At 35.5% G+C, this 22,827-nt stretch overlaps 2 protein-coding genes across 2 annotated transcripts; one reads left to right on the top strand and one right to left on the bottom strand.

Moving 5' to 3' along the window:
- The first annotated feature begins 856 nt into the window (after window positions 1-856).
- LOC134234821 (helicase POLQ-like) lies at window positions 857-19,283 on the top strand. The gene is made up of 6 exons (XM_062716872.1): window positions 857-966; window positions 2,233-2,331; window positions 3,162-3,335; window positions 18,175-18,288; window positions 18,510-18,644; window positions 18,946-19,283. The coding sequence occupies exons 2-6, from the start codon at window positions 2,239-2,241 to the stop codon at window positions 19,015-19,017; spliced, it is 588 nt and encodes a 195-aa protein (XP_062572856.1). The 5' UTR covers window positions 857-966; window positions 2,233-2,238; the 3' UTR covers window positions 19,018-19,283.
- A 2,790-nt stretch (window positions 19,284-22,073) lies between these two features.
- On the bottom strand, window positions 22,074-22,439 carry LOC134234749 (protein lin-41-like). Its single transcript, XM_062716797.1, has one exon. It carries the CDS (start codon window positions 22,437-22,439, stop codon window positions 22,074-22,076), a length of 366 nt encoding a protein of 121 aa, XP_062572781.1.
- Window positions 22,440-22,827: the final 388 nt, after the last annotated feature.

Below are 22,827 nucleotides of genomic sequence, written 5' to 3' on the forward strand. Positions count from 1 at the left end.
TATATTTTTTCCCATATTTCTATATGGTTGATCTGGACTTTTCTATTTCATAGGATCAGCTGATCTTGACTTTACTGTTTTTAAAGGATCAGTTGATCTAGACTTTTCTGTATTTCAGCCTGATCTGGACTTTTCTGTATTTACAGGTTCTGTTGATCTGGACTTTTCTGCTCAGTTATATAAAGATCTGAAGAAGGCTGAGGAGTCCCTGGTTCTGGCCAGCTATCTACACCTCCTGTTCCTTGTGACCCCTTATGACCTCGTCAAGGAAGTTCACCCACCATGGATGACCTACTTTAAACAGGTAAATGAAGAGGAAACTTGTACTGTAAAATCGTGTGTATTGTGTGCAAGGGGAGATAATAATGAATTTGTTAAAAATTAATGGCATTTTAAAAAAAATCTTCTCCAGAACCACTAGGCCAGGAAGAACTCAAATGGAATCATCCTCAGGTAGTGTAGATTCAAGTTTTTTCAAATCATGACCCCTGAGGGTAGGGTGGGGCCAAAATGGCCGACCCAAGTTTTACATAGTGATATAGGGAAACCTTTTTAATCTTCTTTTCAAGTACTTCAAAGCTATGATTAGTGAAATTTTATGGAATCATCCTCATGTTTGTAGATTCATTGTTAAAATGGATAAATCCCTGGATGTCTTGACTTTAATTACAAGCCTAGGTGCTCAATGTTTTTGTTTGCTAGTATATATGGTATCAATAAACAGTACCATTCCAAATGCCAAAAACCTCACTTTTACCAAATTTTGTGACAAAAAATTCCCAATTCAACACTACAACGACATTGTATTTCCTTATATAAGTTGAATAATTGTTTCATTTCCGCTTAAATTAAAAGTAGAGAAAGTCTTAAATTGGCAGGACCTGTGGTGTAAATAGCATAGTTTCATACATTTTGACAAATTTAAAGCATGAAAATGTGAAAGTATGGGACATTGATAAAAAATCAGTAAGTACTTCCTGGTTATTCTTTAAAACACATAGTTATGGGTAATAAAGTTGGAATAAGCGCAAAAATATTTCATTAAATGAGACAAAATTCTCATTGATCTTCTTCGATGTTATTTTTCCTAATTGTATCGGTACCTGAGACCCTTTCCCAATGGATGGAAAAACACCGCTGTAACTAAACGTATCCTGCATGTGTGTATAGTTTATCACAAAAATGAGTACCATGTTGGTGTCATCAGAGCAGACTAGACTACAGGGTGTCTTTTCTGTTTAAGTACACCATAGATTGAGCTTGTTTCTCTTTCCTTTTCTTTGAATCAAGTCAATCAAAGAAACTCATGAGAGACACACATGTTCATCACAAAAACAGTAGGTTACTCAAAATCATTACAACTTGGCGAAGAAAATTTTGATGCAGATGGAGTGTTCCTCAAGCTTACACAAGTGATGCACCATTTTCAGGAAGAGATCTGACATATTTTATGAATACAATGCCCTTCATGAAAAGAAGATGGGCGTATAAGGTGGGCAGAATGCCTATAGCGCGACACATAAGAAGTGAAAAAAATTAATCTCAATTATGTCCAAATTTTATGTCATATTTCATCTAATATTAAAGTATGCTTAATGTAAAATCTCTATAATGTATAAAAATCTCACAAAAACTGAAAATATTTGCCTATGAAAAAGCATACACAGATTTAAAAGAACAAAAACGACCATTTTTTCATGAGTGGGTCTTGGTGATAAAGTACATATTTTTTGGTTTACAAAAAAATGGAGAGAAGACCCACTATACCTTAAAAATACAATTTCATGACAAAACATTCGCATCTTTCCGAGAAATACTTCAAGTCCATTAAGTCAAGGGTGATATCGCAAACATGATTAAAATGCCACCACAACACATGAACCATGTAACATAATGGTTAGCGCGTTAGTCTCAAAGCAGGTTGATACTTAATCAGTCTTGATATCTGACACTATAGGCATTCTGCCCGCTTTATCCGCCCATTTTCTTTTATCATGTAAAACTGAAGGTATTGATTCCAACTTATGTTTGCTTCAAGAAGATTCATAAGTTTTTGGTTTACAAGTAGATGTTCATTGAAAAAATTTAATTTTTTAATAATGTAAAAATGGAATTGTTCTATGCATGGTACATGTATGCATATTGTATAACAAGAGATACTTCTTCAGAAAGAGTGATATTATATTGTTACACTGGAGAAGTTAGTCTTTTATACATTAGGTCTATTTGTAGATAAGTATGTTGACCCCTGTGGAACTGAAGGTTGCTGAGTTGATAGGTGTCCCTGAATCCTATGTAGCAAAGAAAGCCTCTGGAAAACACACCAGACAGGTATATACACTATACAGCTTCTATGTGTGAAATTCTCCACTCTTATATCAAATGTACATGTAAAGAGCTAGAGCCACTTTGAGCCGTATTTGGCCCTGAGAAATTCTGAAAAATCAAAACCGCTCCGTTTAGGTTGCAAATGCAGTATTTATCACTTGGGAATGTTGGTGACTATCTGTATATTGATTGTGACATAATTTCCCATCTAGTCAATGCATTATGATGTCATAAAATGCATTATTTTCCTCATATCCTGTAAATTTCTTTGTAAATGACCTAAAGTTAACACATTTTTCAATATTTTATATAGAGCACAACCTCTGGTCCAAAATATGCAAATACATAATGAAAGCTCTTTTTCTGACGAACAAAAAAACAAGTTTTATTTTTTGGATAGTGGGCTGTGCTCACATTTTAATTCTTTGCTGAAGGTACATGTAGTCAAATACGCATGTTTTCTGCAAATTTCAATAACATTGCAATTTCTCAAACCTGTTTTCCAATATCTGGATTCTCAAAATGAAATTTTATTATAGAAAATGAAAGCACCAAGTGTCTACTTTATTTTGCTATATGAAATGGGAAAGAGGGTGATATTTAATTAATTTTTATGAGTACAGGGTCATTTTATACATATGATGGCTCTTGCTTTTTACAGTAATTACCTTGGCTTAAAGTTTTGTTCCTTGTCATGTTTTTGGGTATAATAACTTTTTTACTGAAAAAAATACACTACATATACATGTACCTATATGATGTGTTTTGTCTCACATTTAAATTTTTGTAAGAAGTTTTTTTTTTCCCATGTAGATAACTTGTTAATTTTTTAGGCCATTGACGAGTTTGTTGTCAAGCGATTCTACCTGACCCTGATGCTTTATGATCTCTGGAAGCAGAAGACACTTTGGGTAGTGGCAGAGAAATTTGAATATCCTCGAGGGTTTGTCCAAAACCTCCTCTCAGGGGCGGCTAGTTTTGCGACCTGTGTCTATCACTTTTGTCAGGTACATGTATATTGCCACATTATATTTCTCTTAAATTCCAGTAATCATGTGCTTCTCAGAGCTCCAGATAATTTTTTACCCCAAAGTGTATTTACTCCTTGATTTTCAAATCAATGCAGATTTTGATTTTCAGCAAAACGATTGGCGAGTATTCTGTTGATATATGAATGTTTTGACTTTAATTTTGATTTTGAGCTTATAATGAGCTTATAATCGAAGTATGTCTTTTTGAAGAGGGAAAAAAAACTTCAAAGGTCAGTTCCAGCATTTATTTAAATAATTTTTGCTGATACCAACAAGACATTTTGCTAAGACTGGGAAGCATTCTTTTTTGACAAGGATGATTATACAGTAGGTCATGGTACCATAGAGTCAAAGACACAGAAAACTTTTCCTTCTTTTAAGATATCCTATCAAGAGTTAACTGAGAGAAAAGAATCTTCGTTAATATGGCAAGTTGAGAGAGATGAAAAATTGGCTATGAACCCGTAATAAAAAAGGATATGCAAAGTGTATAGTCTTTCTACAAAGAAATTGATTTTAATCTGAATCTCTTCTTCCTCCCGAAATAGGGATAGTCGTCGTCATTACTAGAATATTCCTGGTGTAATAGAAGTAATGTCTCAGAATACCATTGTCATTAGTGGTTCTAGAATATTTTCAACACTCTCCTAATTTCATATATATATATAATTTCCCAGGTTCTTATTTTGATTTGAGATTCTGCTTGGTCTTATTTCCGAGCCTGTTTGTACCTTATTTCAACGGTCACCATTTCAACACCTCTTGTCAATTGCAATGAAAACACCAGTTTCAATAAACAACAAAATTTATTTAACCTTTGTATAGACAAACAAAAAAATGGTATAAAAAAATCTGCCTTGTAAAAATAATCCCAATTTTGAAAACCCAGCAAAAATCACCCCCCAACCTAGCGAACAAAAACGCTAGCCCAACCTAGCTAGGGGAAAAGGCCTAGGGAAATTAAAACCTCTTATTTACATTTATTTATTGAGAACCTAACTCCTAACTTTTAGTTTTATGGCCTAATAAATTTAATAGGAGCAATAGACGACAATTTTTGTACAAATACCTAATAATATCTTAACATAATTTCTAAGGGTGCAACCTGTTAAATACCTTATAAACCTCTATAAAAAGTGAGAGAACTTACAGCAAATCAATGCTTTTCAAGATTCCCCACTAAACTAGCAGTTACATGGGTTTTTATACTTTTTGAAAACAATAGAAAATTCAACTTTGAATCTTAGTGGATGCACCCGAAGGGTATGAACTTTGACTGATATTAGTGATACCCAAAAGGTTAACTTCCATATTGATAGCCAATCAAAATTTAGATAAACATTAATCCAAAAGATTTGATGGAAGCAACACGTGCTTTTCCCTGAGAAGGTTTGTAAACATGGTAAATATAAACAAATAAATTGGGTATATTGCAATATACACATATATCTATGAAAGCATTGATAATAACATATTATTACTCAAATACAAGGCATAAAGGCATATATCAAAATCCATTCGTGCTACAATCAAAACATCATTATGTAACAGGAAAGGAGAAAATGTATGGCTGGACCGGGAGTCGAACCCGGGACCCGTGTATCTCTAGTCAGGTGCTCTACCAACTGAGCTATCCAGGCCGGTATCCACGGCCCTATTTATTACATTGGTCACTAAAAGGCTTTTAAATCTGTACTTCATTTTGAGAAAAATCAAACACCCAGTTAACCTCAATTAGTATCTTTAAGTTAGTCGTACATGTATTCAACTTGTTGTACCCAGTACTTTCATGATGTAATGCATATTTATGATTGCTAATGTATAATTGTATGCGTTTTTAGCTCACCTCAACGAAGTTGGGGGGAGCTTATGTGATACCTTCGGCGTCGGCGTCCCGGGTTAATTAAGGTTAAGTTTTTTGGAGCAGTTTTCTTTTTAAGTACTTCTATGTCCTATATTGATTAGACATGCATGGAAGATGTTGCTAGTGTGTTTCATTGTACCAGTCAAAGTTTCAGATGCTGCAATTTCAGCAAAGGAATGACCAGTTTAATGTTTTTGGTGCAAGTTAACATTTTTGGTGCAGTTTTTGGTGTAGGTCTCATTTCCGAGTAACTATAAGCCCTATGTTGACCAAACTTACATGGATGATACATCTGAGGATGCATCCTACCAGCCTTGCTTCGGATGCTGAATCTGACCTACATTTTCCTGTTGAGTGAACAGGTTAAAGTTTTTGGTGATGGTTTCATTTTGAAGATACTTTGAGCCCTATAATGACCAAACTTGCATGGATGGTACATCTTATGATGTTATCTACTAGACTTGCTTCGGATGCTGAATCTGACCTACATTTTCCGGTTGAGTGAACAGGTTAAAGTTTTTGGTGCAGGTTTCATTTCCAAGTTACGATGAGACATATAATGACCAAACTTACATGGATGATACATCTTAGGAGGCATACTACCAGCCTTGCTTCGGATGCTGAATCTGACCTACATTTTCCGGTTGAGTGAACAGGTTAAAGTTTTTGGTGATGGTTTCATTTCAGTTTCAATGACCAAACTTGCATGGATGGTACATCTTAGGATGTTATCTACTAAACTTGCTTCGGATGCTGAATCTGACCTACATTTTCCGGTTGAGTGAACAGGTTAAAGTTTTTGGTGCAGGTTTCATTTCCAAGTTATGATGAGACATATAATGACCAAACTTACATGGATGATACATCTTAGGAGGCATACTACCAGCCTTGCTTCGGATGCTGAATCTGACCTACATTTTCCGGTTGAGTGAACAGGTTAAAGTTTTTGGTGATGGTTTCATTTCAGTTTCAATGACCAAACTTGCATGGATGGTACATCTTAGGATGTTATCTACTAAACTTGCTTCGGATGCTGAAGCTGACCTACATTTTCCGGTTGAGTGAACAGGTTTAAGTTTTTGGTGATGGTTTCATTTCGAAGATACTTTGAGCCCTATAATGACCAAACTTGCATGGATGGTACATCTTAGGATGCATATCTACTAGACTTGCCTTGGATGCTGAATCTGACCTACATTTTCCGGTTGAGTGAAGAGGTGAAAGTTTTTGGTGCAGGTTTCATTTCCAAGTAACTATGAGACATATAATGACCAAACTTGCATGGATGGTACATCTTAGGATGCATACTACCAGCCTTGCTTGGATGCTGAATCTGACCTACATTTTCCGGTTGAGTAAACAGGTTAAAGTTTTTGGTGATGGTTTCATTTCAATTCCAATGACCAAACTTGCATGGAAGATACATCTAAGGATGTTATCTACTAAACTTGCTTCGGATGCTGAATCTGACCTACATTTTCCGGTTGAGTGAACAGGTAAAAATTTTTGGTTCAAGTCTCATTTCCAAGTTACAATGAGACATATAATGACCAAACTTACATGGATGATACATCTTAGGATGCATACTACCAGCCTTGCTTTGGATGCTGAATCTGACCTACATTTTCCGGTTGAGTGAACAGGTTTAAGTTTTTGGTGATGGTTTCATTTCGAAGATACTTTGAGCCCTATAATGACCAAACTTGCATGGATGGTACATCTTATGATGTTATCTACTAGACTTGCCTTGGATGCTGAATCTGACCTACATTTTCCGGTTGAGTGAAGAGGTGAAAGTTTTTGGTGCAGGTTTCATTTCCAAGTAACTATGAGACATATAATGACCAAACTTGCATGGATGGTACATCTTAGGATGCATACTACCAGCCTTGCTTGGATGCTGAATCTGACCTACATTTTCCGGTTGAGTAAACAGGTTAAAGTTTTTGGTGATGGTTTCATTTCAATTCCAATGACCAAACTTGCATGGAAGATACATCTAAGGATGTTATCTACTAAACTTGCTTCGGATGCTGAATCTGACCTACATTTTCCGGTTGAGTGAACAGGTAAAAATTTTTGGTTCAAGTCTCATTTCCAAGTTACAATGAGACATATAATGACCAAACTTACATGGATGATACATCTTAGGATGCATACTACCAGCCTTGCTTTGGATGCTGAATCTGACCTACATTTTCCGGTTGAGTGAACAGGTTAAAGTTTTTGGTGATGGTTTCATTTCGAAGATACGTTGAGCCCTATAATGACCAAACTTGCATGGATGGTACATCTTATGATGTTATCTACTAGACTTGCTTCGGATGCTGAATCTGACCTACATTTTCTGGTTGAGTGAACAGGTGAAAGTTTTTGGTGCAGGTTTCATTTCCAAGTAACTATGAGACATATAATGACCAAACTTGCATGGATGGTACATCTTAGGATGCATATTACAAGACTTGCTTCAGATGCTGAATCTGACCTACATTTTCCGGTTGAGTGAACAGGTTAAAATTTTGGGTGCAGGTTTCATTTCCAAGGTACAGTACTATGAACCCTATTAGACTTAATTGCATGGATGGTACATCTTAGGATGCATACTACCAGACTTGCTTCGGATGCTGAATCTGACCTACATTTTCTGGACGAGTAAACAGGTTAAAGTTTATGGTGCAGGATTCATTTCCAAGTTACTTTGAGCCCTATAACGACTAAATTGCATGGATGGTACATCTAAGGGTGCATTCTACTAGGCTGGCTTCGGATGCTGAATCTGACTTACATTTTCTGGATTAGTGGAAAGGTTAATTTTTTTATACAGGTTTCATTTGCAAGTAACTTTAAGCCCTATGTTGACCAAACTTGCATGGATGATACATCTTAGGATGCACACTAATGGACTTGCTTCAGATGCTGAATTCGACATATATTTTCCAGATAATAGACCTCGTAAAAGTTATGGGTGCAAGTCAATCACCAAGAAACTATAAGGCTTATATAAACCAGTTGCACAAATGATGCATCAAGGGATGAAAACTCTCAATCTTGCTTCAGATGCTGGATTTTAATTACATTTTCATGATGAAGAACTAGTTTTTAGTTTTTATATAGGTCTATTCCAAAGTATCAAATTTGCATAAATTTTGCATTTTTGGATGTACACTTTTTGTTGGTTAATTGTGTGACTTAAATTGCCTTACTTAAAGACAACACACGTTGAGGTGAGCTCTGTAATCTCTGATTACCTATGTTTTTAATTTTCAATGCATATTTTGTAAAATTTATTGCATATTTCTGCAAATATGCATCTTATCTGGAGCTTTGGCATCTCTTATCATTGTTTCTCTCTGATTTAGCCTTTCATCTACTGTAAACAAACTATTATTCCTGTCATCTTTTTTATTCGCGCTTCATCAGTTTGAAATCATTCTGTGGTGATTTATATTTGTGATTGAGGAAACATTCTCTACCAATATAAAGAAAAAGAAAGGGTTCATTGGCATTAACTCGAATTAAAGTTGGTTTACAGTTACTGTATCTGTCGGCCTCTTTCATTTTTAACTGCCTTGCCACTTGGCTGATTTCAACCAAAAGTAGGAGAACACATCCATAGGTAAAGTGGATGTGATTTACTTTTTATGCCCCCTTAAACGAAGTTTCGGGGGTATATAGTTTTTGTTGTGTCTGTCTGTCTGTCTCTCTGTTTGTCTGTTTGTCCGCAAAAAAACTTTAACCTTGCCCATAACTTTTGATTAAGTGGAGCTATGGCTTTTATATTTCATACGTGTATTCCTTGTGACAAGACCTTTCTTTGGATACCACCAAATTTGACCTTTTGATCTTGACCTTGGAGTTTGTCCCACTTTTACATGAAAATTTCAAAATTTTACTTTGGCCATATCTTTTGAACAGTAGACACCAGGAAATTTATACTTCATATATGTAATGTTTGTTAAAAGACCTTTCACTGGATACCAACAATCTTGACCCGTTGACCTTGATCTTGTAGATTTCTATACTTGCGAAAAAACTTTGACCTTGACCATAAATTTTGAATGGTAAGGGATAGGGCTTTCATACTTCATATATGTAATTCTTGTGAGAAGACCCTTCATTGGATATGAAGATCCTTGACCCTTTGACCTTGACCTTTGAGATTGACCTTCTTTAAAAATGCAAACCTTGACCATAACTTTAAAAGAGTAAGGGCTAGTGCTTTCATACTTTACATATTTGATTCTTATGACAAGACTTTTCATTTGATAAGAATAACTTTGACCCTTTGACCCTGACCTTGGAGTTTGACCTACTTTTAAGAAAAATTTTAAAATTTTACTTTGGCCATATCTTTTGAACAGTAGACACCAGGACATTTATACTTCACATATGTAATGTTTGTTAAAAGACCTTTCACTGGATACCAACAACCTTGACCCTTTGACCCTGACCTTGTAGATTTTCGTACTTGTGATAAACTTTAACATTGGCCATAACTTTTGAACAGTAAGAGATAGGGCTTTTATTCTTCACATATGTAATCCTTGTGAAAAGACCCTTCATTGAATATGAAGATCCTTGACCCTTTAACCTTGACCTTTGAGATTGACCTTCTTTAAAAAAGCAAACTTGACCATAACTTTTAAAGACTAAGGGCTAGTTCCATTCATACTTTACATATTTGATCCTTATGACAAGACCTTTCATTTGATAACAATGACTTTGACCCTTTGACCTTGATCCTGGAGTTTGACCTACTTTTTAAGAAATTGAACGGTAACCATAACTTCTGAACGGTTAGGGCTAGGGCTTTCATGCTCTACATAAGTATTTTATGTGGCAAGACCTTTTATTTGATGCTAATTACATTGACCTTTTGACCTTGACCTTGTAGATTTTTGTACTAATAAAAAAACCCTTTAACATTGGCTTACTTTCAAATTTCATAATTGTTTTCCAGTGAGAATACCCTACTTTTGGTACCAATTAATTAAATTTGCATTTAATAAAAGCTCTATCTTTGCTATGTTGCCATACGGGGGCATCAGTGTTTTACAAACACATCTTGTTTTCTCTTGAAGAACCATCTACACAGAAGTTATGTGGAAGCTTCCTTTTGTGATGAAGGTTTATTTGCATTTGGTTTTTAAAATATAGAAACTGGGGGAGCCTGGATGGTTATACGTTACTTATATAAATGGGGTCATGACAAATACACAAATTCTTGAGGTGTTTTTACAAATTGATGTATTAAGTTAAACATCATGATGATAATTTTCAGACCCAAATTCTATACAAGAGTCTTAATAATACTGGACTTTGGGTAAAAATACTGTTCTTTGTTCATCAAAGAACTGTACATAAACCTGTACAAAATATCAACCAAAAAAATTTAATTTAAAATAACAGTTTTATTAGGTCACTTGAGTAAACTCAGGTGACCTATTGCTATCTGTTTCGTCCGTCATCGTCCGTTGTACGTCGTGTGTTAACTTTTGAACATTTTCAGCTTCTTCTCTGCAACCACTGAACCAATTTCAACCAAATTTGGCACAAAGCATCTATGGGTGAAGGGGAACAAAAATTGTGAATTTCATGATCCCTGTCCCCCTGAGGCCTGAAGGGTAGGGCCAAACCCACTAAAATTAATGCAGTCTTTAAAAATCTTCTTCTTTACTCCTGGACATCAAGCAGTCAAACTGTTTGCATGATTGTAATTAGCATTGAGTCCTCTACCAAAATTGTGAAATTCATGACCATGGGGTCAGGGGTTCTAGTGCTAGGGTGGGGCAAAATAAGTATATAGTGAAAATGCATTATTTCTTTGAAAATCTTCTTCTCTACTCCTGGGTATTAAATAAACCAACTAAGTACAAAGTTATGATGAACAAGAGTGTCTCTAACAAAATTGTGAATTTTATGGCTCCAGGGTCAGGGGTTCTGGTGTAAGGTTGGGGCTCTATTGATTATATATAGTGAAAATACATGATTTCTTTGAAAATCTTCTTCTCTGTCCCTAGGTATTAAATATACTAACTTAGTGCATAGTTATGATAAGGATGAGTGCCTCTACCAAAATTTTGAATTTTATGGCCCCAAGGTCAAAGGTTCTGGTGTTAGGGGAGGGGCTTTATTGATTATATAGTGAAAATACATTAATTCTTTGAAAATCTTCTACTCTGCTCCTAGGTATTAAATAGACTAAGTGCATAGTAATGATGAACAAGAGTGCCTCAACCAAAATTGTGAATTTTATGGCCCCAGGGTCAAGGGTTCTGTTATTGAGAAGGGGGGGGGGTGGCTCTATTGATTATATCGTGAAAATACATGAATTCTATGAAAATCTTCTTCTCTGCTCCTAGGTATTAAATAAACTAACTAGGTGCATGATGAGCAAGAGTGCTTTTACCAAAATTGTGAATTTTATGGTCCCAGGTTCAGGGGTTCTTGTGTCAGGGCAGGGCTCTATTGATTATATATTGAAAATACATGAATTCTTTGAAAATCTTCTTCTCTGCTTCTGGGTATTAAATAAACTATGTAATTTTTTTATTACAATGTAATTAATACTGGTTTGTTTCAGAACACATCATATGCTTACACGGTACATTCTGATGTAAGCTTTTTAATTGCATCAGCATTTTTATACCCCCGCAAACGAAGTTTGGGGGGGTATATAGGAATCACCTTGTCCGTCTGTCCTTCTGTCTGTCTGTCTGTCTGTCTGTCCGTCTTTCCGTCCGTCCGTCTGTCTGTGCAATCGTGTCCGGTCAATATCTTTCTTACAGAGGGACATTAAAATCTACTACTCCACACTAAGATTGCTCATGACCTAAGGGTGTGTCATGACCTTTACCCAAGGTCATTTGGGGAAGTTCAAGGTCACTGGAAGAAAAATTTCATAATTCATGTCCAGTCCATATCTTTCTTATGGATAAACTTGGTAGGTTCTCATTTCACACAAAGATTGACCATGACCTAAGGGTGTGTCATGACCTTAACCCAAGGTCATTTGGGGAAGTTTAAGGTCACTGGAAGAAAATTTCATAAATCATGTTTGATACATATCTTTCTTATGGATAAACTTGGTAGGTTCTCATTTCACCCAGAGATTGCTTATGACCTAAGAGTGTGTCATGATCTTGACCCAAGGTCATTTGGAGAAGTTCAAGGTCGCTGAATGAAAAGTTTCATTATTCGTGTCCGGTCCATATCATTCTTATGGATAAACTTGGTAGGTTCTCATTTCACACAAAGATTGCCCATGACCCAAAGGTGTGTCATGACCTTGACCCAAGGTCTTATGGGGGAAGTTCAAGGTCACTGAATGAAAAATTTCATAATTCAAGTCAGGTCCATATCATTCTTATGGATAAACTTGGTAGGGTTCTTATTTCACCCAGAGATTGCCCATGACCCAAGGGTGTGTCATGACTTTGACCTAAGGTTATTTGGAGAAGTTCAAGGTCACTGGTAGAAAAATTTCATAATTGGTGTCCGGTCCATATTTTTCTTATGGATAAACTTGGTAGGTTCTCATTTCACACAAAGATTGCCCATGACCCAAAGGTGTGTCATGACCTTGACCCAAGGTCTTTTGGGGGAAGTTCAAGGTCACTGAATGAAAAATTTCATAATTCAAGTCAGGTCCATATCTTTCTTATGGATAAACTTGGTAGGGTTCTCATTTCACTGAAAGATTGCCCCTGACCCAAAGGTGTGTCATGACCTTGACCCAAGGTCTTTTGGGGGAAGTTCAAGGTCACTGAATGAAAAATTTCATAATTCAAGTCAGGTCTATATCTTTCTTATGGATAAACTTGGTAGGGTTCTCATTTCACTGAAAGATTGCCCATGACCCAAGGGTGTGTCATGACCTTGACCCAAGGTTATTTGGGGAAGTTCAAGGTCACTGGAATAAAAATTTCACGTGTTTGATACATACATGTATCTTTATTATGGAAAAACTTACTTCTGAAAAACCTAGCATGGGGTATTTTGTCCCCTTGGGACAGTTCTAGTTTCATCAAATTTCATACATTTACACAAATTTTCATGTCATATTACTAAATAATATACACTTGGCAGGGCATTCATGTCCTATGGACATATTTGTAGTTTCTGGTGCTTTGTTCACATTAAACAAGTGCAGTAAGTCATGCATCAAATGAGATTTCCAGCGTTGTGAGAAAGAAAGAAAAATGGCGGCTTCCAATAAAAAAATCGAAATACAGTATGAGTTCAAATTTTCATTTCCCTTGAATTTTGGTGTTTATATACTGCCGAGAATAATAACTTATGATTTTAGTAACAAAATATGAAAAGTATGTATACATATATCATTCTACATTTAGCTGATGATTGGCCACAGTGATATAATATTTTAAATCTGTTATGAATGATTTCAGTAACAATTGATCTATTTTGGATGTTACACTGAGTATCAATACACTTTGTTACACTTAGTATCTATACACTTTTACAAGTCCTTGCTTGTATCCTACCCACAGTGTAGACTTGTATAGTGATAATCTGTATGGACAATTCACTTCATTATCTGTCAGTAAGAACTTCCAGAACTCCCCGTCAGGACTCAGTAGATGGATCTGTTTGTTGTTAGGGTCAGTAACAAGGATGTTACAGAAGGAGTCACACACTACATCAATTGGATCAAAGTTCTTTGCCAGGTTGTGTCCACGGTAGACAGACTTTATACGACCAGAAGGAGACATAATTACTAGTTCACCTGTAGTGTCACTATTACTGTTCACAACACAGATATCAGTGTTGTTGTTCTGTGTGACTCTGTGTGGGTATGTAAACAGTCTAGTCTGACCGTCCTCCTGGTACTCATACTCATGGATGACATCACCTGTCAATGTGATGTGTCTCACCAGACGTCTGCTGTGTGACTCTAATTTGTAAGGATCTGTGCAACCAGCAGTCCACCATCCACTGACTGACAGATTCCTACTGGTAACAGTGGATCTGTACTGATGATTGTAGAGACAGATCCTGATGGTGACAGACGGCTTATGGACTTGTTAATACTTTCAGTAAAATAAACATCACCAGTATCAGTCACACACATGTCATTAGGACAAACACTATATCTATGTTTTATTGCACCGTTATTATCAACCTTTTCTGTATAATGTGATAAAGTTTCTCTTATGTAACATTGCTCTTCACTGAAAGCTTCCAAAACAAATATTGATACACCTCCATATTGGAATGAATTTGTCTGAGTAGCAGTAATATTATCTAAATTTAAAGTTTTTCCAACCAAAGATTCTACTATGTCATCATTAATTTCACCTCTAGTGAACCTTACTGAATGTTCACGGCTTTTTGTATGAACCTTCAATTCAGACAGCATTTTTGTCAGTTCTCTGTGGTTGTCAACCAAGCTGTACTCTGACATGGTGCTGTTGTTCTCCTCCATGAATTCCACTGTTTTATTAAATCCTCTTTTCATCTTCTCTAACACAATTTTCACCTCGTGTAATTCATCATTCTTTTGAACTAAGTTGTCTCTAATTGTTTGTTCATGACGTTTTCTGAATTCTATCAGCCTGGCTATTATATCGTCAACATGCTTCTGAAGCTTTTCAATTTCAGAATCACTCTGTTCGTTATTTTCTGTCACCTGTTGTAGAATCTTCTTTATTTTCATATCAATCCCGGGCAGATCCTCTTCCTTAATCTTGTTCAGAAATGTAGGTAGACCTCTCCTCCTTTGGGTGGCTGCCGTGGGTATAGTGTTCCAATCTCTATGATCTGTTTTGGCACATTTAGCACAAATAAATTCATCACAATCCTCACATATCATATCAATAGGTAACTCATGAGTTTCACACATTACTACGGGCGCTAGAGGAGAACCAAGGGAATGTTTTTCTGACTTACTGTCAGCCATGTTTGTCGGGTGTAGCCTAGTACCTGAATGACCTAGTTTCTAGTGTGCATATTAGATAACAGGTATATAATAATAATAATGATTGGATTTATATAGCGCTTTTCTAGCATAAATGCTACTCAAAGCGCTTTACAATCATTATTACCCCAGCAGACCTTAACAATCCAGAATCTTTCTCAGTGCAAGCTGCCGTAATCAGCGCTAGAACACTAACATTCTGACAATATCTTTCACTGTCTATAGCCAGGTACCCCTTTTACACTTGGGTGGAGTGAGGAAATTCATGTAAAGTGCCTTTCCCAAGGACACAACGTCGACTTGCCGCGGCCAGGATTCGGACTCACAACCTTTCGGTTTGGAGTCCGGCACCTTAACCACTAGGCTACCGACGCCACAAACCACTAGGCTACCGACGCCGGTCGGGTATATAAGTCGGGGATATAAGTCGGGTTTAAAATTTTTAATTTATTCAATGTGACACTTTGTTGCGCAAACCTTAAGGTGTCTTTTATTTGAAGTGAGAAAATCATTTGGATTAGAAAAATAATCATGAATGAAAAGTTGATTACATGTATAATTTATTTTTTCAGATACAAAAAGTAATTATTTAATTAAATGGGAAAAATCCTTTCAGTCTATATATCTTACAATTTTATCATCAGGATGAAATTTGTTGAGTCATATTACACTTCACACACACTTACCTTATAATTAAGTAACCTTAATTTTTAATTATCTCACCTAAAACTTGGTTCAGCTGCAAAAGTTTCTTGAAATGAGTAATTACAGGTATAACAATGCATGCAGTAGTACACTTGATTTGAACCTTTTACATTGATTTTTAGTAGATATTTTTTTCAGGTTTTTAAAGTTTTTTAATGAACAATGTAAAGTATTTTCACCTTTATTCCAGTATTTTTAAAACTCTTGTACATTATTTGGGTCTAAAAATTATCACATGTATGTATAATCATTTATTTAATCAACTTTTATTTTCAACAACATTTATTTATGATTCTTTAGTTTAAAATCAATTTGTTACTATTAATTTCTGCGAGTGAGTAAAGAAGGTTTATTACAAAATTCGTTTTTGATAGTTTTAGATATGTAAATATAAGTTGATTACCTTATTTGTGTGACAAGTAGTATACATGTAGTACTAGCTGCAGATATATAGCATTATGGTTTTTTATATTTGTCTGTGACCATAACTTTACAGATCCCGTAATGCAAAAAAGGTGTAAAATACGGTGAAATATTTTTTGCGCATTTTTGGGGAGAATTTCTCCACATTCCAGCATCGGTCAATTAACTACTTCTAGTTACACTCTCTAATTCTTAGCACATTATATTACTAATCTGTGTCTTTTATCCATCTCCCAACCATTTATAGTCCCCCAAATGAAAAAAAGGGGGAAACAAAATACTATAACAAAATACTTTCAAAACACGTTTTGACAGTATTCCGATAGTATAGCAAATCACATGCAAATGAGCTAACAAAACACTATAACAAACTACTAACAAAACACTTTCACAAACTACTAACGAAACATATTAACAAACTATACTTACAAAACACTCTAACAAACCACTAACAAAACACTGTAACAAAATACTTACGAAACACTTTAACAAGCTACTGACAAAACACTTTAACAAAATACTTACGAAACACTCTAACAAACTACTAACAAATCATAAGCAACAAATCATCAATAAACCACTAAATTTGAATTTTTAAAATTATAATTAGCAAATTCACAAGTCTTTGAAAACATATAAACACAATTCTCATATTGAAACATAAACACCTTGTTTCACTGTGAGTATTTTGAATTCCAGGATTGACATTATTCTCCAATAGACAATAGCACACCATTCCAACATTTAAAAACTTAATTGAGATCAATTCTCAAGCCATTGGCCACTTCTCCAATTACATATTCACAGAATTTTCAAGTATAATTATAATTCATCATTTAATCCAGTGCTTAAAACTGATATAAGCTGGGTAGTATATGGATTAAAGGTCAATCTTAATTAACATGAACAAAACCCCAATAAAAACAGGCCATATTTAATGTACACATCCACATTCACAGATCGAAGGTTATTGTAATCCAGCATAAAAGAACTTTATGTCATGCAATGAATAAATACCTCTGTTATATCCAGATACATCCTGATTATGTTTTTTCCAATCAGGGATCAATTAATATACATGTATACACTTTACATGTCCCTTCATCAATCTCTATGTTTCTCTCTGACCTAGTGCTGGTGGTTTGAAAATTGGCGCAAAACTAGTAACACAGGATGAAAATAGATAAGTTGTCCTTGGAAGATTTTACTGCACCTAGATAATTCAACCCTCAACATGTCTGTTAATCAAATGAAATGCTAACAAAATATTACATGTACTTAGATGCAGACAAGTATAATGAAACACTTTCAAAATGCAATTTCATTCTGCAGAGTGTAAAGAAACATTAATAAAACACCAACAATGTAATGAAACATTAACAAAATACCATGCCACTCCATCCTGTAAAGTCTTGGATTGATGTTTCATTAAATGCAACACTTTCAAAACATACTAAGAAAATATAAAAGTATGATTTGTTAGTGTTTTGAAGATCTTTTGCAAGTATTTTGTTAGATTTCTTTTTCATTTGGGGGCCTCTCTACAAATGATAAACTGGTTTGATTAAAATTATTTGTTAGATTGCTGAAAATTCACTTACGTGTAGAGACAACTATAAATAGTTGGGAGGTGGATAAAATATACACATTGGCTATAGAATGTGTCTAGAGTTAGGAAGTGATAGGTAGTTGATTGACCAATGCTAGAGAGTGGAGAAAACTCTTCCCATAAGTGCGCAAGAAATATTGCACCATTTTTGCATTGCGGGATCTGTAGCATTATGGTCAAAGACAAATATATTGAACCATACCATTACAGATCTGCAGCTAATGTAGTACTTAATGTTGTTTTTGTACATTTGACTAATTGTCTGTAATCATTACAGGAGTTAGAGGAATTCTGGGCCTATCAAGAACTCCTGGGAACCTTTGTCAAGCGCCTGGCTTATTGTGTGTCTGCAGAACTCCTACCGCTCATGGAAATACCAGGTGTCAAACTGGTACATCATTTTGTACAGTAAAACTCGTTTCCTATAGATGTCTAGTTTTTAATTATGTCTATTATGATGTAGACAATGTTTACAAAAATTGTCATAATACAGATAAAGACATCTGAAAGAAATAATGTCAACTAAATAGTTGCTTAATCTATTTGAACGTTTTGGATTTGAAGTTTTTCAAAATGAGATATTCTTTACAAATTGTTTTTGACATCGTACAGGGTAGAGCTAAGCAGTTATACAATGCGGGATTCCAGTCTGTGGCGTTAGTGGCAGCTGCTGATCCCGAGATCCTTGTTAAATCCATACAGCAGATCCCTCGTAAAGTGGCCAAACAGATCGTCGCTTCCGCAAAAGTGAGATTTCTTGTGTGCCTTAATTTTATGACTTTTAGATTTTGATACAGCTCTCCTGTCCTTTTAATTTATAAATATTTAATCTGTACAGATAAGTTTTTGTCTTAAAAAGAAATTGAGTGATACAGAGAAATATTATTTATTAATTTGTTAACACCTTTTATGTCTCATAATACACTTCTTAGCCTTCCTTTACTCAAGGTATTATAAAGATATTATGCACATTCTTTGGTTGATAGAAATTTAATTATGATTACGCTTGTGTTAAAGGAATGATTAAACAACCCAGATTTATTTTTAGATTTTGCTGAATGAGAAAGCAGAGGCCTTACTACAGGAAGTAGAGGAACTGGTGACGGTTCCGGTCGAGTGATCAACCGTACATAGTTCACAGGGTCAAACCTCTCCCTGGGATGATATGGACTTGTTTTCTAGTCTTGATACACAGTCTTCTACCTCATGATAAAAATTGACACCCTTTTTAGCTCGAAGACAAAAAGTGCATTTAGATAAAGGGAAAAAAACCTCAAGAACCCTCCTAATGATTTACATGTAAATTCCTGCAGTCCTTTGGGTTTAAGTTTAAGTTAGTTGAATGTGACGTCATGGTTAAAAAGACTGTAGTGCATAGGATGTTCAAATGTTCATTAAACTTCTGAACATATCTATATATATATATATATATTGTTTTTTTTTTTTTGAAAGATAATAATTAACTTGTACATAATAGAACTTTTATGTATAGCACACAAAGTGAATGTGCAATATCTCCCAAATAAAGAGGGATGTTTATAGAAATATAACTATCTGAATGGTATTGAAACTGCTTCCAGATGTGTGATATTTGGGCTTAAATTCTTGTCTTAAGTCTGTGCCACACAGCTTTCAAGAATTTAACTTGTCTGTATCATACCATGCTTACATGATGGTTGTTAATATGAGTACAGTTTCTGTGATATAAGCACATGCATGTACCATTAGTAATGAACACGTTTATGTCATGATTCTAGTTGACTGGTCTCAGTTAACTAATTATTGACAATGGTGTTAAAGTATTTTTAGAAATTTATTGTTCTATTGTTCTAATGCATGTATTTAATGAAGCCTCATATTTAAATATTTATATGCCACTGTGACATGTACATAGAAGAAACTAGGTAACATTGAGATGGTGGCCATTTCAAAGGGCCCCGCATTCAACAATGAACATGAAAATGTAAGGTCATTTAAAAGGGATTATTTTGAAGAGGAACATTTGTGTAATACAGTAAAAGTGATTTAGTACGACTTCATGGATACTGCAAATTTACTAATATTTATCGAAGTTATCTTGTAACCGAGTTATATAAATTTACTTGAATTAAAAGGCAAAAAATTATGCACCGAACAAAGATTTTAAACAGAAAGGGTAATTCTGTCCATGACCTAGAAACTTTGACCAAGGTCACTGCACATCCATTGACCAGTGGATCTCTATGAGTGAAGTGATAGCCAGATTGGGCCAATGAGAGAGAAGATATACTCCGAACTAGGATTTTTCATATAATTCTGCAATGACCTTGACCTTTGACCTAGAAATCTTGTTCATGCACACCGGTTACCCAAATGCACTCTGTGGGTGAAGTATGAGGCAGTTTGGGCCAAGGAGAGAGAAGATATGCTCCGGACAAGGATTTTTCATATAATTCAGCTATGACCTTGACCTTTGACGTAGAAACCTGGTTCAAGGTCACTGCACACCTGTTACCCTGAAGGCACTCTGTGGGGTGAAGTATGGGCAAGATTGGGCCAAGGAGAGAGAAGATATGCTTTGGACAAGGATTTTTCATATAATTCAGCTAACCCTAACCCTAATCTAACCCTAACCTGACCGTGACCTTTGACCTAGAAACCAGGTTCAAGGTCACTGCACACCGGTTACCCAAAGGCACTCTGTGGGTGAAGTATGAGCCAGATTGGGCCAAGGAGAGAGAAGATATGCTCCGGACAAGGATTTTTCATATAATTCAGCTATGACCTTGACCTTTGACCTAGAAACCTGGTTCAAGGTCACTGCACACCGGTTACCCAAATGCACTCTGTGGGTGAAGTATGAGCCAGATTAGGCCAAGGAGAGAGAAGATATGCTCCGGACAAGGATTTTTCATATAATTCAGCTATGACCTTGACCTTTGACCTAGAAACCTGGTTCAAGGTCACTGCACACCGGTTACCCAAAGGCACTCTGTGGGTGAAGTATGAGCCAGATTGGGCAAAGGAGAGAGAAGATATGCCCCAGACAAGAGATCTCGGACTGGACGGACGGACGGACAGACTGATCACTATAGGACGCCCGCCAAGCGGGGCCCTAAAAAAAACCCTGGTGATTTTACATTTAATCTGGAAGATATTTCAACTTATGTTATACGATATAACATAACTTGGGGCAGTTTAGGCTTTATAAACCGCGAAGCGGTTTATTAAAAATCGTAAACTGCCCCATAGTTTTGTTATATCGTATAACATAAGTTGAAATTAGCTTCATTCCTTATAATTTAATTTCAATATAGACAAGAAGACAATTTTCCCTCCAGAATAAGGCTTCAAATTTAGCATTATTTTAAAAGTTACGTCAAGGGTATATTTGCGAGGGCCTCTGAGGAGGCATTACCTCCACAGTTATTGTTATTATGTTATTGAATAAAACATTTAAAAAAAAAAAAAAACTTCACTATCCTGTCTGTAGGAAGTGTGGAGCGAACGTTTCCCTTAAGGATGCAAAAGCTACTTGAAAATGGCTTAGGTACGCATTTCCATTGCTCTAACTGGAAAATTTCGATGTAAAGGTAATGGAGAGTTGCTGATGCGAATTTCACTACTTTACTCCTCAACAGGGTCTTACCATCACAGTCCTTGTACCGGAAGTCCAAGGATGGCTACACTGCTTTAAGTTAGAGAAAATTCGACCTAATCATCTGAAAAACTGTTATTTAGAAATGCCAAAGAATAATGCCTTCGCTAAGATCTCGATATTAATGAACCTATTGGTTCGTAGAAATTAAGCTGCAACTGTTGTTTACAGCAGTCTTGCACGTTTTACTTGAACGCCAGGGAGGGGGTGTTTTAACAGCCATATTTTACCTAGCAAAGTAAACAGATAAACATTTAACATTTTTATCAAATTTCTAATGTTTTGAAAAGTGAGTTTATCCTAACTTTATTTGCTTTTGAAAATCATCAGTTAAAAAAATATAAAATTTGTAGATTACTGCTTGTTGCGTTTCTTTTTGCGTGTCAGTATATATTCATATTTTTAATCTTTCTTATTTTCTTTAAGACTTTAACGCTCCTGTAAATGCCTGTATATACAAATATATAATCTTTTAATGATCCAATCCAGAGAAGATGCGAACTGTGATCGTAGCTTAAGCTGTATGGATATTCTACTCCTTACTTTTCTGTCAGTAGCACTGTCAGGAACTGACCATCCTTGTCAATCATCTGTACTGTCTTTGTGTTTATGTCACACACAATGATATTTAACAGTTCATCTGTACAAATTCCACGTGGTTCAAAACTTGATTCTGGTTTATTCCCTTTATAGGAGAAGCGATGTGTGCCTTTACAGTCTGTTACCACTACAACACCTGATCCAAAGTAGCCAATACTGGAGTCCGAAACAATCACATCTCCATTTTGGTTTTCTGTGATATATTTAGGATTAATATATTGTCCCTGACAAGGGTTATGTTGGAGTTCTTGCCCTGTACTTTTGTATCGGCCCACCATGGCTGTATATTTATCCTTTCTCTTCATCCCAATAAGAAAATCTCCATTTAAGCGAGAGCAGTAGAGACAGTATGGTTTCCAAGGTTCTGCTATTCTTATCGCTGTAAACTTTGTTTCATTGTTTGATGAGAGTTTCTTAATATTATAATCCCTATCTATGTATACAAGATTGCCTTCTCTAGTCACTGTGTGTACACCATCGTTATTACATTTATCTCTAAGAAAAATTAAATTGTCACCCACGGTACCTGTTAAGTTTAAATGATTCCAACTGCTGACCCAAGCAACGTCTGCTGTCATACATGAGATATGACATTAACATTTTCTATCTTTTGTGTTTTTCTGAAGGCTGTCACTAGAAAGATTTGAGATATGTAGACACTGGTAAGACATCTTTCCAATTTATTTTTGAATT

This window comes from Saccostrea cucullata, unplaced genomic scaffold (assembly GCF_032062105.1).
Source record: "Saccostrea cucullata isolate Sc308-1 unplaced genomic scaffold, CSIRO_AGI_Scuc_v1 ctg1849, whole genome shotgun sequence".
In the NCBI taxonomy this organism is placed as follows: Eukaryota; Metazoa; Mollusca; class Bivalvia; order Ostreida; family Ostreidae; genus Saccostrea; species Saccostrea cuccullata.

Coding starts and splice junctions, on each gene's coding strand:
- LOC134234749 (XM_062716797.1), bottom strand. CDS start 22,439: ATGAAGAGAAAGGATAAATATACAGCCATGGTGGGCCGATACAAAAGT.
- LOC134234821 (XM_062716872.1), top strand. CDS start 2,239: ATGTTGACCCCTGTGGAACTGAAGGTTGCTGAGTTGATAGGTGTCCCT. Junction 3,336..18,174: donor GTGTCTATCACTTTTGTCAG/GTACATGTATAT, acceptor TAATCATTACAG/GAGTTAGAGGAATTCTGGGC. Junction 18,645..18,945: donor AGATCGTCGCTTCCGCAAAA/GTGAGATTTCTT, acceptor ATTTATTTTTAG/ATTTTGCTGAATGAGAAAGC.